Source organism: Thermothelomyces thermophilus, chromosome 5 (genome assembly GCF_000226095.1).
Source record: "Thermothelomyces thermophilus ATCC 42464 chromosome 5, complete sequence".
Lineage (NCBI taxonomy): Eukaryota > Fungi > Ascomycota > Sordariomycetes > Sordariales > Chaetomiaceae > Thermothelomyces > Thermothelomyces thermophilus.
Window position 1 is genome coordinate 1102424 of NC_016476.1, and position 15069 is coordinate 1117492.

Genomic DNA, 15069 nt, shown 5'->3' on the forward strand with positions numbered 1-15069 from the left:
GGTCCCAGCTTCTTCCAGCGCTCCAGCATCTCGTCGTTCGGCACCTACACCATTCCCAGCATGGCAGCCGCGTTTACAACCACCCCGATCAGTCCGGCATTGCGCCTCGGAACCACCAAGATCCACTTCCTATCCAAGACTACATCGTGTGGTACCGCCTTGTTGCCCCCCTCGTCCGGCTGGTACCCTACCGCCCTCTCCCCTTGGCTCAGCAGCGTCTCGTAATAGATGCCCGTAAGTGCGTCAGCCGAAGGGAACTCGCCGCCGAACCGGTGGATAAAGCGCTTGAACGGCAGCGCCGGCCACGTCGCGGGGTCGTGTGCCGGTCCGGCCACAGCGCAAAGTCGCCGGCGCGCCGGGCGGGGAAGACCTGCAAGTGCTTGTGCAGCCAGCTGCATCCGCTGTCGATGCCGCAGTTGAAGATTGGCTAAGTGGCGCTCCCGCCGCCGGAGCGCCGACAGTACTTGGCAGAGGACGGCAAAGTCGTGGCTGCCCAGGCGCTCGTGCTGCCTCCGGTAGCCGTCCTGGGTCACGAGGAGGAGGTGCGGCCTCGCGGCGGCGAACTTGTTGTCGGCCAGGAGATGGGTCGACCCGATGTCGGCGACCTCGAACCCGCTGACGTCGATGTCGTTTCCCGGACGGCAGCCCGAGCTCGATGTTGCGGACGGCGTCTGCTCGTCGGGAACTAATTACTGGCTTCTTCCTGAGGCCGGAGAGAATCCGGAACTCAAACCGACATAGGTAAGACACAAAAGAGCGATCAGCGTTTACGCCTTTGTTTCCGAAAACGGGGAATCTAGTAACCCCGAACAACGCTTACCTCAAATCCATTGTCGGCAAGTGTGATGGTTCGGTAACTTTTTTTTTTTGGTTGGTCTCGGACGAGGGACGAAAAAGCTGGAAAGAAGGGTGCGGGGACTTGAAGGATTCATGAAGTTTACAGATGCCATCCCCTTCCTGTGATGGGCAGCTCGGTGCTGGCACAGGCTTCGTCATTCCATGATTATGAAATGGGAAGTGACACGCACGCATGGTATTGATGAATAGCTGTTAGGATGAGCGCTTCTAATTATAACCAGAAGTATTACATTCTCTCTTTCTACGCCACGGAGCCCTGCCTACCAAACCTTATGAGCTTCTGAGCGGCCACTGACCCCCTAAATTTATGGGACACCCTCCGATTCCAACGCCATAATACCGCCAACACCACCTCCTCCTCCTCCAATAAGACTTGTTGTTTCTCTTGAACCCAGCGTTCTCGCCGAGTCCGAGTCCGACCTGTCGTGACTCCCCGACCATCCCTTCTTCGACTCGCAGTATCTGCTCGCAGCCACAGTAGGCCACCCCAATACCCCGCTTGTTCTGCCACCGCTAACGCTGTCAAATTCGTAATCGGTCACGGCGAAAGTCAACGGGATGCGACACAGCCGAGACCTGCCGGCGCAGCTGAGAAGAAGAAGAGGACAGGGAGGAACTGAAAGGACCATGCAGGAGAGACATTCTCCTGGCAAAATAAAGCGGAGAAAGGGAATCCTGCCGCCGCCCGAAACAAGTGACTTGATTAATCGTTTGCTGAGTTAGGTCATTGGGTGGGCACGACAGGCCCAGACGGAGAAGGTAAGGTAGATAGACCCAGAACCGTAAATAGACACGCCCCAGAAAGAAAAAGGAGTCTATGGTAGGTTCCCAGCCGGACGGGCCCCAATTAAACAATACCCAGTGACACCAGCATAGTTGTGCTCTCTCCCAGCCTGCCCGAGTAATGTAATGAAGGCTCCGTGAGAGACATGATCAACGCCCAGCACACGAGTGTAATCAAGGTAGCTATTAAGTCGGACCCCCCATATACCGACCACCCCCATTTTCCGACCGCTTGGCAAACCCACACCGCTTCCTCAACCTAACCACTTCAACTTACCACAACTCTACCAATTCTATACCAAACGAGCTCATCTTTGAAATATATATTCGTTAGATTACAATGGCTTATACTAAGCAGGATTTACAGGATACAATTATATAATACTAATAGGGTATTCGGTTATAACAAAGTATCTATAAGGAATTTAGTATTCTAAGGACAACTTTCTACAACTACCTCTATAGCTCTTAACTATATTTAATTACTTCTAAACTATAGTAATCTCTTAGCTAGGTATAGGAAGAATAACTTACTAAGTAGGTTTTAATCTAAGCTACCCTAGGTATCTTACTAATATTATTATTATTATTATTATTAGTCCTACACCGCTATGCTAATAAGCATGCCGGAGCCTCTCTAGTTATATATAAAGGAAACCGTGCCTAATAGGCCGGATGAAAACCCTCTATCCCGCCTCTAACGCCCAATCCGGAGTACTAATACACCACAAAGAAAAGGAGAAGTGGCTAGAATAGCCCTATAGAGGCCTTCCCTCCCGGTCTAGCCTCCTTATAAGGCGGTATTCTAGGAGCCTCCCTAAGTCCATTAGCCACTGTAGAACCCTCCTTGCCAAGCGATGGTTACGGGCCCCTATACCCCGTAAAACGAGGTCTAGGTCCCTTTGCGACCGTATTTCCCAGGATTCCCACGTTCGGCTTCTTGGTGGGTTCGGGCACTATACGACTAGGTGCTCTATAGTTTCCCTCCCCTGGCCATAGGCATAGTAGGGGGTACTGACCCCCGGGACTTAAACCCTAAAAAGGAAGTCACGGAGGCTAATAGCCCCTATATAGGCCTGTACCAGTAGGGAGCTCTAGGCCTTTGTTAGGCCCTAGTGCCTTTATAGGCCTTCCCTTATAAAAACTAGGCACGGAGGGTCCTTATCTAACACGCGCTATATCCTCCTGCCGGCTTAGTCGGCCCTCTAACGGTTGCTCTAGCTAGCTAACACGGCCAGTTCTGTAGCCTGTGGCCTCCTTTGTAGGGTCTGTAAGGGGGGTTGACCCCCTCTATAGCCCTCCTGAACCCACTGCCGGACCGTTAACCTTGCTACCTCTAGGGCTGTAGGCTTCGGCTCCTAGCCCCTTGCCCTAGCCCTTCTCTTCCGGAACCTCTGACTTAGCCTGTTGTAGGCCTGTTAGATAAGGGCCCTTGTAAGGACCCGGGAGGCCCCCGGACCTGCCCCGGTCTGTAAGAGCGGTTAGTCGAGTTTGGCTTCGAAGTCGGCTAGCCTCTTGTTAAGATAGAGGTCGAGGGGTGGTACCTAGGCTTCTATTTCGAGGTACCGGATAGGGGTAGCCTTATAGGCCCTGGTAACTACTCGAAGGGCCCTATATTAGGCCTTCGATAGTTCCCTAGCAGGGCCTTCTAGCTTACCCCCTGGCTTAGTAGGCTTATAGAAGTTTAAGGCCTTATAAGCTAGGGCATTATAAATATACTTGGTATAGACCTTGTAGGCCTGTAGGAGGCTAGGGCCCTAGGTCTTTATAGCAAGCCTAGTTAGGGCAAACTCCTAGGTTTCTAGTTTCTTAGCCACCTTTATGTAGTAGGGGCCTTACTATAGCCTCTAGTCTAGCTAGACCCCGAGGAATCTGGCCGACTTCGAAGGGGCTATAGTAGTAGTACCCCCTCTAGGCCGTAGGAGCTCTAGCGGTCGCGACCACTGTTTCCGGCCCCTGTTAAAGTAGATAAGCTCGCACTTTTCTGGGGTAAAAGCCATACCCTAGGTCTTCGCCTACTAGAGGCAGGCCTTCTAAGCCCTCTGTAGCTGACCGTTATAGGCCTCCTCGGCCCTCCCGAAGGCTAGAAGGTTGGTATCGTTGGCAAAGCCTACTAAACTAACCGTAGGGCAAGCCTGGCAAATGGCTTAGTAAAGAGGGGCTATATAGAGGATAAATAGTATAGGGGAGAGGGGTAACCCCTAGGGGACCCCGGCCTTTACTACTATATCCTCTGTCTCCTAGCTATCGAAGTAAAGGATAGCTACCCTATCCTATAGCCACTCCCTAACCTAAACCACTAGCCACTTTGGGAAGCCATGGCTCTGTAAAGTGGCTAGTAGCCGGGTGTGGTTAATAGTGTCGAAAGCCCCTAAGATATCGAGCTATAGGAGGGAGGCAGCCGCCTTGTACCTCTAAGCCTCCTAGACCTAGGCCGTAATAAGCCAAATGGCTAGTTCGGTAGACCTATATTCCCGGTTGCCTATTTGCTCGGCCGGGAGAAGCCTATAGGCCTCTATGACGGCTATTACCTTCCGGGCGACTATAGCCTCTAGTACCTTGCCTACTATTAGTAGGAGCGCTATAGGTCTATAGCTACCCGGGGTAAAGTAGGCCTGTAGGGGTTTGCCGGGCTTACGGAGGACCACTGTCTTGGCCCTTTTAAACCGGGCCGGGAAATAGCTAAGCCGTAGGCTCTCTAAGGCTAGTTTAGCTAGTATCCGGTAGAGCGGCTGCCTATAGGCCTTTAGTAGGCCTATAGGGAGGAGGTCCTCCCCTAGAGCTTTCCACGGGGCCGCCCTAGCTAGTACTGCCTTGACTTCGCCTACCGTAACCTCCTAGCTTATTTCGAACATCGGTTCCTAGTAGTCGTTTAGATCTAGGTCGTCGATATCTAATAGGTCTGCTTCTAGGTTTGGAAAGAACTTATCAGCCAGTGCTCTAGCCTTCTATTAGTAGGTTATAAGCCCTCCTTCGAAGGCCGGGAGCTTTGGAGGGTCGACCGGTAGGTGGCTTTATAGCCTTGCCTACCTCCCTAGCCTTTATAGCAGGTCCGGCCGGTTAGTTGCCTCCTGTAACGTAGCTCTCTAGCTCTTGGTCTTCGCGGCCGTAATGGTCCTGGCCTGGTCCCGTAGGGCCTGCTGAAACGCCTCCTACGTATAGGGGTTTAGGGTACCCCTATAGGCCCTCTCTGCCTTCTTAGCCCTCTTCCGGGCCTCCCGAACCTCCTTCGTCCACCATCGAGCTCGTTTACCACCCGTACTAGCCTTCTTTACCGGGGCCGAGACCGTAGCTATCTCCTTGAGGGCCTCTATAAGCCTGTCGAAGGCCTATAGAAGCTCCTCCGGGCCCTAGAAGACAGGCCCGGCCGGGGCCGATGCCTACCTACTAAGCCGGAGTGGGAGGTAGGCCGCCTCGGCCCGCGTGACCTCTTTGTCTAGGCTCTTCTAGTCCTACTCTTTGCTAGCTAGTATAGGCCTGTTAGTCCCCTAGAGGAAGATGTTTAGGGCCTGTAGGTAGTGGTCGGATTTCTCGTGTTCTGTGATATCCTTATAGGTCGCTTCTAGCCCGGCTGAGGCCTAGAATAGGTCTATTGTAAAAGGCCGGCTACGTTAGTCCCCTTAGGGGGCCTTAGTGACCTAGCCGTATGGCGTGTGTAGGTTAAGGTCCTACTAGTCTATAAGGCTAAGAAGGTCCCTAGCCCCCGGGCTAAGCCTGTTAAATAGGTCCTAGACCGGGTAGTAGAGGTTAAAGTCACCTATAAGGACGAGGGGGTAGGTTGGCCGAGGTAGGGCTAGTAGGTCCTGTAGTAGGGCCTATTCGCCCTTGTTATTATAGACTGACCAGAGTTCGAACCCCCTCTCTCCTAGGGCCGGAAAGGTTACTCTACACTAGTTTTCCTCTGCTAAATAGTCCTATTAGCTAACCAGGAAGCGCTTAGCCACTAGAATAGCTACCTTGCCCTTGGGCTTGTAGACTAGGTAGTATTTCGAAGCTCGGGGGTAGTATGTTAACCCTGTAAACCGGTTAATCTACGGTTCCTAGATGGCTAGTAGGTTGTATTTAGCCTCCTCTAGTAGGACCTCGAGGGCCTGTTTGTTACCTTGGGTGTTCTACTAAAGGATCTTAATTTACATTCGAGGTGGCTGGAGCGGAGGCCGAGGGTATGGTAGTAGGCTCTATAGCCATTACCCCCTCGGCCGGTTGCGAAAAGGAGGGGGTTCCGGGCTATGGAAAGGAGATACAGGTCTGTCAGGCGTCAAATAAGGCGCTCTTAGCCGCCTATTAGGCCAGGGTAGGCCTCCCGCGGGGGCGTTTGGCCCCGGTTTAATAGTGGTCGTCGTCTTCCGGCTAGCTACTAAACTCGAAGGCTACCTTCTGGTGTGGTTGCTCTAGTGGTTAGAAGGTCTGGGGTCTATACTAGTAGGCCTCCCTAGCCCTCTCCTAGGCCTCGACTTTCTTTAGGCAGCCCCTATACCAGGCCGTATAGGGGCCTCTATAGGCCGTATACCTATAAGGGAGTTAGTTAGAGTAGGTAGGGTACTAGGCCTCCCTAGTCTTCCCCCCCTCCCTATAGGCCTTTGCGTTATAATGGCTATAACGGGCCGGCCGCTAGTAGTACTGCTAGGTATAGCTAAAGCTCTAGCACCTATAGCACTACCTTAGCTCTAGAGCATCCTAGTAAGGCTTATAGTCTAATACCTAGGTATCTTAGACTATACCCTCGTTATAGGCCTTCCAGGCCTCTTTGAGGTCCTATAAGCCTAGGAGTACTATGGCCTATTTCCTCCATAGGCTCTTTAGCAGCCGGAACTTGACCGTTTCGATCGAGTGTAGGCCTATAGCCCCCTTAAAGTCTTGTTCGCTAACCCCCTATAGCTCTTCCTTCCGGACTCCCTTAGCTAGGACCATATAGGCCCTACCAACCTCCCTAGCCTCCTCTCCGAAAGCTATAGCCATCTATCGCTTATTAGCCGAATACCAATCCTCAGTAGCCTTGTCTTTGAAGACCACTATTATATCCCCGCTTAGGAGCTTCCTAGCCACGACGGCTCCCTGGCGGCTAGAAGCCCTGTTAACTGCTTGGACTATCTCGGCCGGGGTTCGGGCTTTGAGGTCCTCCTGTAGGCTTGCATTCCGTATCGTGACCTCTCGCGAGGCCCGTAACGGCACCGCTTTAGCCGACGGTGGGCCTCCCTAGGGGCCTATTGCCCCCTATTACGAGCCTGCGGCCACCTACGCCTAGGTAGGGCGGGGGGTGGCCTTGAGGGCTTCTTTAAGCCCCTTTTTGACTTCCTCGGCTACGAGTTCCTATAGGTTCGGAACCGGGCCTATAATAGTGGTCGTAAGGCCCTGTAAGAGCTTATTGGCGAGGTCCTATGCCTTGCCCCGTTTAGGGCTTGGCACAAGGTCGACTAGTTATATGATTAGACCCCTTAGTTCTTTGATATCTAGGGTAGGGTAGGCCTATAGTAGGCCCCCCTTTGATTGGTTTAAAGCCATAGGCCTCCCCACTTGGTGGCTTGGCGGTAGGCTTTAAATCAACGTTACGTTGAGGGGCGCTAGGTGGTCTATACGGTGAAAATTTTTTGACGGGCGTGCGAGGTGAGGTCGGATTGCGGTCGGGTCCGGTTCCAACGCTTGCGATGCCTGTTGTACACCCGCAACGGCTCGCGTGCGGTTGAAAGTGGTACCGTTAGATAGCGTTTTTCGAGAGCTTTCTAGCGATGGTAGTTTCGTGAGTTTTGGCGGGGTATTCGCAAAGATGCAAGGAGGCATTATAGTTCGGTTTGTAGCTTAATATATTGCCTAGTATCTTACTAATATATATATAAATTAGGGAGTTTGCTAGCTATATCCTCTAGATATAAGGAGTAAGCTATATAATAGTTAGAAAAGGCTAGTTAGCTTGGTTTCTTTATAAGAACCCTATTCTTAGAATCTAATAAGCCTATAAGATAGATTTAGTCTATATTAATAGTATTATTAATTTAATTATATATAGTTAATAGCTATAGCTAAGTATCCTAGCTATTAAAGGTATCTTACTAATTAACTATTAGAATATAGATGAATATAGTATTATAGAAAGGTAGGGAACTAATAGTCTAGTAGTTAGAAGTGCCTAAATATATATAATTTAATATAAAGCTCTTAGTTTATATACCTAGACTTTATTCCTTAAGTATATCTCCATAATAAGGATATCCCTCCCTTTAGTTATTATCTTTAAGAGTAAGAGTCTTTAATAATAGTAATTTCCTATTAATAAGATAGAACTAAAGAACTAGAGGTTTATAATAGGGGCCGACCAACGACTTAGCTTCTCTTATATCCTTGCGAAAACCCTACCAAAACACACGAAACTACCATCGCTAGAAAGCTCTCGAAATACGCTATCTAACGGTACCACTTCCAACTACGCGCGAGCCGTTACGGGTGTGCAACAGGCATCGCAGGCGTAGGAACCGGACCCGACCGCAATCCGACCGTACCTCGCGCGCCCATCAAAATTTTCACCGCACAGACTACCTAGCGCCCCTGAACGTAACGTCAACTTAAGGCCTAATACTAAGCCACTAAGTAGGGAGGCCTATAGCTTCGAACTAATTAAAGGGGGGCCTACTATAGGCCTACCCTGCCCCGGATATCAAGGAACTAAGGGGTCTCGTTGTATAATTAGTCAACCTTATATTAAGCCTTAAATAGGATAAGGTATAGAACCTTGCTAATAGGCTCTTATAGGGCCTTACAACCACTATTATAGGCCTAGTTCCGAACCTATAGGAACTTGTGGCCGAAGAAGTTAAAAAGGGGCTTAAAGAAGCCCTTAAGGCTACCCCCTGCCCTACCTAGGCGTAGGTAGCCGTAAGGCTATAACAAAGGGTAACAGGCCCCTAAGGAGGCCTATCGTCGGCTAAGGCAGTGCTGCTATAGGCCTCGTAGGAGGTTATAATACAGAATATAGGCCTATAGGAGGACCTTAAAGCCTAGACCCTAGCCAAGATAGTCTAAGCAGTTAACGGAGCCTCTAGCTACCAAGGAGCCGTTACGGCTAGGAAGCTCCTAAGCGGGGATATAGTAAGGGTCTTTAAGGATAAGGCCACTAAGGATTAGTATTCGGCCAATAAGCGATAGGTAGCTATAGCCTTTGGAGAGGAGGTTAGGGAGGTCGGTAGGGCCTATATAGTCCTAGCCAAAGGAGTCCGGAAGGAAGAGCTATAGGGGGTTAGCGAACAAGACTTTAAGGGGGCTATAGGCCTACACTCGATCGAAACGGTCAAGTTCCGGCTGCTAAAGAGCCTATGGAGGAAATAGGCCATAGTACTCCTAGGCTTATAGGACCTCAAAGAGGCCTGGAAGGCCTATAACGAGGGTATAGTCTAAGATACCTAGGTATTAGACTATAAGCCTTACTAGGATGCTCTAGAGCTAAGGTAGTGCTATAGGTGCTAGAGCTTTAGCTATACCTAGCAGTACTACTAGCGGCCGGCCCGTTATAGCCATTATAACGCAAAGGCCTATAGGGAGGGGGGGAAGACTAGGGAGGCCTAGTACCCTACCTACTCCAACTAACTCCCTTGTAGGTATACGGCCTATAGGGGCCCCTATATAGCCTAGTATAAGGGCTGCCCGAAGAAAGTTAAAGCCTAGAAGAAAGCTAGGGAGGCCTACTAATATAGACCCCGGACCTTCTAATTACCAAAGCAACTATACCAGAAGGCAGCCTTCGAGTTTAATAGCTAGCTAGAGGAAGACGACTACTACCAAACTAGGGCTAAACGCCCTTATAGGAGGCTTACCTTAGCCTAATAGGTAGCTAGGAGTGCCTTGTTCGATGCCTAACAGACTCGTATCTCCTTTCTATAGCCCGGAACCCCCTCCCTCTTATAGCTAGCCGAAGGGATAATGGCTATAGAGCTTACTACTACTACCGTGCCTTTGTCCTCTGCCCTAGCCACCTTAAATATAAATTAAGATCCTTTAGTAAAATATCTAAGGTAACAAATAGGCCCTTGTCACGAAAATATATATATAGGACACCGCCTAAGCCGCCTCCCTAACAGGCCAATAGGATAGCAGGAATAATAGACCAATTAGGATAGGATCACACTTAGCAAGAAATGATCCTAGCAAAGGATCACTAGCTTACGATATAAGCCAGGTAAGCCAGTATAGAGGATCACTACAACTATTAGTAATCCTAGGATTATATATATATATAGATAGTTACTCGTTATAGTAGACTCTAAGAGTTTACTAGTAATAGTAACCTATAATCACAGTACTTATACCAAGCATCGCTAACTACTATAAGAGATAACTCTAGTATTATTATAAACTCTTTGGCTTTACCAAATCCCTTAGACGACCTATACGCTTGTCCCACTTAATCTACCTTTGTTTGAACCCTTTTAGAAGAAGTCTGAGTTAGGTTTGTTACACGTTACTATTACTCCCTTTGTTCTATTATAGTTTAAGACGAAGATGATTTCGACCTCGATATCGATATGATTACTAACGTTACGGCCGAATAGCTGCTTACCTATCTTAGTTAACTCTAGTAGCAGATCTAGGAGTTAGACTAGAGAGATAAGGCTATTTAAGCTCGAATCAAGGAACTTAAGAACGGTGAAAAGCACTTATAGAAGCTAGTTAACGAGGCCTATACTAAAATCTAGGTACTTGAAGGCGCTAAAGCGAGCCGTATCAAGATCGAACTACCTAGTAAATATAGAGGAACTAAGGAGGATCTTATAGGGTTCCTAATAAACCTTTAATCCTACTTTTAGCTTAATGACGACAAGTTTCTAGATGATAAAGCTAAAGTCTTCTATATAGCTATAAGATTAGAAGGTAAGATACTTAGATAGTTTAAGCCTATATAGAATGACTATCCTACTAAGGAAGATAAAGATGACTAAGATATATTTATATAAATAGTCTTTCGATCCTACGACCGTTTCGAAGAAGAGCTTCGGAAGGTCTTTAGTGACAAAGATAAGAAGATTTATATATAAGAAAGACTTGCTAATCTCTAATAGACCAAGTTAGTAGCCTCCTATATAGTATAGTTTAAATAGAATATACTTAAGTCTTAGCTTAATAATAAGGTATTAAAATAACTATTCTATAATGGCTTAAAGGAAAAGGTTAAAGATAAGCTATATGAGTATGATCGGCCTAAGACCTTGAACGAATATATCGTATAGGCTATTAGAATTAACAATCGACTCTATATATAAGAGTAGTAGAAATAAGGTCAAATGAACGGAACTATAGTTAAGGCTAATAATAAGAAAAAATAGGTATATATTAGCACCTTATATAGAACGTATCCTAGGGCTATAGATATAGATATAGTATAGAAGTAAGATAGGAAGAAGATAACTAAAGATAAGTCTAATGTTACTTACTATAACTATAGAAAGAAAGGACACTATAAATAAGAATGTATGACAAACCCAACTCAGACTTCTTCTAAAAGGGTCTAGACAGAGGTAGGTGAAGCGGGACAAGTAGGCAGGTCGTCTAAGGGATTCGGTGAAGCCAAAGGGTTTATAACAACACTTAGAATTGTCTCTTACAGTAATTAGCAATGCTTAGTATAAGTACTGTGATTGTAATTATTACCACTAGTAAACTCTTAGAGTCTACCTAACAAGTGACTAGCTAGCTATATATATACAATTGTCTATCCCTCTTTAATAGTTATCACTAGTACTATTTCTCCTTTTACTCTGTGATTCCGCGTTGTCGACGGTGACATGTTATTATCACTAGTGAAGACCTTAGTCTTGGCGGTGATAATCTTCTGATTAGTCCGTCAAGTGATTGGCTGTCGGAATGTCCCGTGTCCTAGCTACAGCCTGCTAGGCCATCTATATACTTATCCGTGACACGATGCCCTTCCTCTAAGGCTTTTGACCTAAAAGCCCTCTTAGGCTATTTCAAATAGTGCTAACACCCTTTGCTTGTAAGTACTGTATTCTTCCTGTTTCTATATTACGGTCGCTATGTTGACAAGATACTGGTAGAGAAACGGAAGTCGCATTCTACACGTTACCGTGCTTCTCTTGCTTAGAACATCGCTAAGAACGGTTTTATCGTTATACCTTGCTCTTGGTGCGTGTTATAAGGTCTTGTCTGTAAAATGATCGCGTGTATAAAGCGTTACAAGGCCTACGTTTGTCAAGGTCATTCTTATAATGGCTTAGGCATCTTGCTTTCTTCCTATAAGCTTGTCTTTTTTTTTTTTTTTTAAGTGTAATTCCTAATATTTGTTCTAGTAGATTACATTCTCTAGGAGTAGTATTATATTAAGGATGCTAAACATTATACTAAGCTTAAGCTAGATAAATCCTAACGCTATCTAGAAGAAGCTTAGCACAAGTTATCCGAAAAGCTAGCGTGGCTCTAGCGTCTTCGTCAGCAGAAGGAGTTTTTAGTAGAGAAAGGTGCCGATATGATAGTATATAGTCTATCGACCTTGGACGAGTTAGAGGTAGTTAAGCAGCAAGAGCGGCAAGAGGCGCCTGCTATGCCCTTATTAGAGATTAATGATGCTGCTAATGCTGTCGACTAGGGCGTCGTCTTTGGTTCTGTCCTAGGTTTTCCTTTGGTTGATCTAGGTTCTACCGGTAGAACTGTTCCAGTTTCTTAGGGCAGTTTAAGTTCTTGACTAGTTCCTATGAGTTGTCCTCTAGTCTAAAATCAAGCTATTTAATCAGATACTATAGTTCTCTGTCGATAATATATAAATCTAGAATTTCTTTAATGTCCTATTCTTCCTTTTTGTCCTTTGCTTTGATATGTATAGCAACTTTAGCGTTTTTCGGTACTAGTTTAAGAAGTAAAATATGAAAAATATCTATCTGTAGGCGTATAGATGACGGTAACGATAGTCGGTAGTTAGATATCGAAATTTGTTCTTTGATAACGAAGGGTCTGACCTTTTTGAAGTCTAGCTTCGTGCTTGGTCGTTTGGTTTGTAAGTTCTGTGTAATTAAGTAGACTTTGTCTCCCCTCTCTAGGCGAGGTCCCTCGAGCCCGTATCTGTTATAGTAGTTCTTTATTCTGGTCTTGACAAACTCGAGTTCCTTTTTGAGCTTCTTATATAATGCGTATATCTGTTCTGCTTTGACTACTGCTCTTGGCACTATGATCTCTAGTCCTTGTCTAAGGTCTGCTTTATATCTATAGTTTACGAAGAATAGTGTAACTTTGGTTGTTTCTATTGGTGTCGTGTTATAAGCGAGTTATGCTATTGGCAATAGTATGACCTAGTCATCTTGCTAGTAGTTAATGTAAGAACAGAGATACTACTCGATAACTTGGTTTAGTTACTCTGTTTGTCCGTCAGTCTGTGGGTAATATACTATTAATAGCTTGCTATTAACGCCTAATCGTTACATTAACGCTTGCTAGAACTTTGACGCGAACTTCGTGTCTCTGTCGGTAATCCATTCTTGTAGCTAAGCATATACTAATGTAACTTGCTGATAGATCACGTCTACTAACTGTTCCGCTATCTAGGACTCCTTATAGGGAAAGAAGTATGCCTACTTAGTCAGGCGATCTACTATAGTAAGAATACTATCGTAGGTTACTCCTGTAGCTATATCCTTAGATTCTAGTAGCTTCGTAATGAAGTCTATCGTAACTAAACTCTATAGTTTGTCAGCTATTAGTAGTAGCTAAAGTAGCCTGTATAGCTTGTGTCGTGCCATTTTGCTTCGATTGTAGATATCGTAGTTCTATATAACTTCCTTAACTCGTGCCGTTAACTATGGAAAGTCGTAGTGTTTCTTGACTTATGCGATAGTCTTCGTGACTCCTTTGTATCCTCCGAGTTTCGACTTGTAGAGTTCTCGAATTATTTGCAGCTATTGATCCCCGTTATAGATATATACTTTGCCTTAGTACTAGAGTTTTCCATCTTTTTCTTCTACTCTATTAGGTACTAGTAGTCCGGGTGCTACTTAGTACTATGCCTTGTTAATCCTTTCTTCTCGAAAGATTATATAACATTCTAGGAACGAGTCGAGTAGATCGTCTTCCATAGGTATCTGCGTTTCGTAATATAGTGTTCCGTCTGTTTGTTCCTTGAACAATAGTGGTGTTGTTTCCGTTCGTCCTTCTATATGGTCCGTTTGTCGGCTTAAGATATCCGCTTGTACGTTCTCTTTGCCCTTCTTGTAGCGGATCTCAAAGTTGAATTCCGTGAGGAATTCTGCCTATCGTATTTGTCATCTGTTAAGCTCTTTCGTCATTATAAAGTATTATAAATTCTTATAATCTGTATACACTTATACTAGTTTAATCATGCCACTAAGGTATAGTCGCTATTCCTTAAAAGCTTTAACAATCGTAAGTAGTTCCTTGTCATAGATCGGATAATTAAGACGTAGTCTATTAAGCTTCTTCGAAAAGAAGGCTATAGGATGTAGCTTTCTTTGTCTGTCTCGTTGTCCTAATTGTCCTCTGATAGTATAGTTTGAAGCGTCCGTTTCTACCTCAAATGGCTTCTTAGGGTCTGGTAGTACTAGTATTAGATCTTTAATAATGGCGTCGCGGATTTGCGTAAATGCTTATTTATGTTATTCTTCCTATTGGAATTTAGTATTCTTCTTGGTGAGTTTGTACAAAGGTCGTATAATTGCTCTAAAGTTCCTAATAAATATCCGGTAGAAGTTTGCAAATCCGATAAAGCTTTATATTTCCATGACTGACGTCGGTCGTAGCCAATTCTTGATAGCTTTAATCTTTAAAGGTTCTATCCGGATTTGTCCTAGGGATATTTCGTATTCTAAAAAGACTATCTTCCTAATATAGAACTCGCTCTTTTCCTTGTTAACTGATAGCTTATATATATGTAGCACGTCTAGTACTACTTTCACGTGCTTCTAGTGTTTATTTATCGTCTTAGAGAAGATAAGTATGTCGTCAAGATAATATATCGTAAATTTGTCGAGAAAGGGTTAGATAGCTTGATTAATCAGGGCTTAGAACGTTGCCGATGTGTTTATAAGTCCGAATAGCATGACAAGGTACTCGTAGTGGCTATAGGGTATCCTAAAGGCCGTTTTCTACTTGTCGCCTTCTTTAATCTATATATAGTTATAGGCTGATAGCAAGTCAAGATACGTGAAATATTAGGCTCCTATTAACTGATCTTAGAGCTGTAAGATCAGTGGTAACAGGTATCGGTTTTTCACGGTCTATCTATTAAGTTACTAATAGTCGACATATAACTATAGCTTTCCATCTTTCTTAGGCATAAATAGGATTAGGTAGCCTGCTAGTAATATCGACAGGCGGATATATCCTCTTCGAAGGTTCTCCTCTAAATATCGCTTAAGTTCTTTATTCTATATCTAGCTTATATAGTAGATCTTAAAGAACTTTAGTTATACTCCTTCCTTAAGC

General features: G+C 45.5%; 1 protein-coding gene across 1 annotated transcript; it reads right to left on the reverse strand.

Moving 5' to 3' along the window:
• Positions 1–44: 44 nt before the first annotated feature.
• MYCTH_2128775 (uncharacterized protein) lies at positions 45–8148 on the reverse strand (the record flags this gene model as incomplete). The annotated part of the gene is made up of 2 exons (XM_003664888.1): positions 45–685; positions 8136–8148. The coding sequence occupies 2 exons, from the start codon at positions 8146–8148 to the stop codon at positions 45–47; spliced, it is 654 nt and encodes a 217-aa protein (XP_003664936.1).
• Between the last annotated feature and the right edge of the window lie 6921 nt (positions 8149–15069).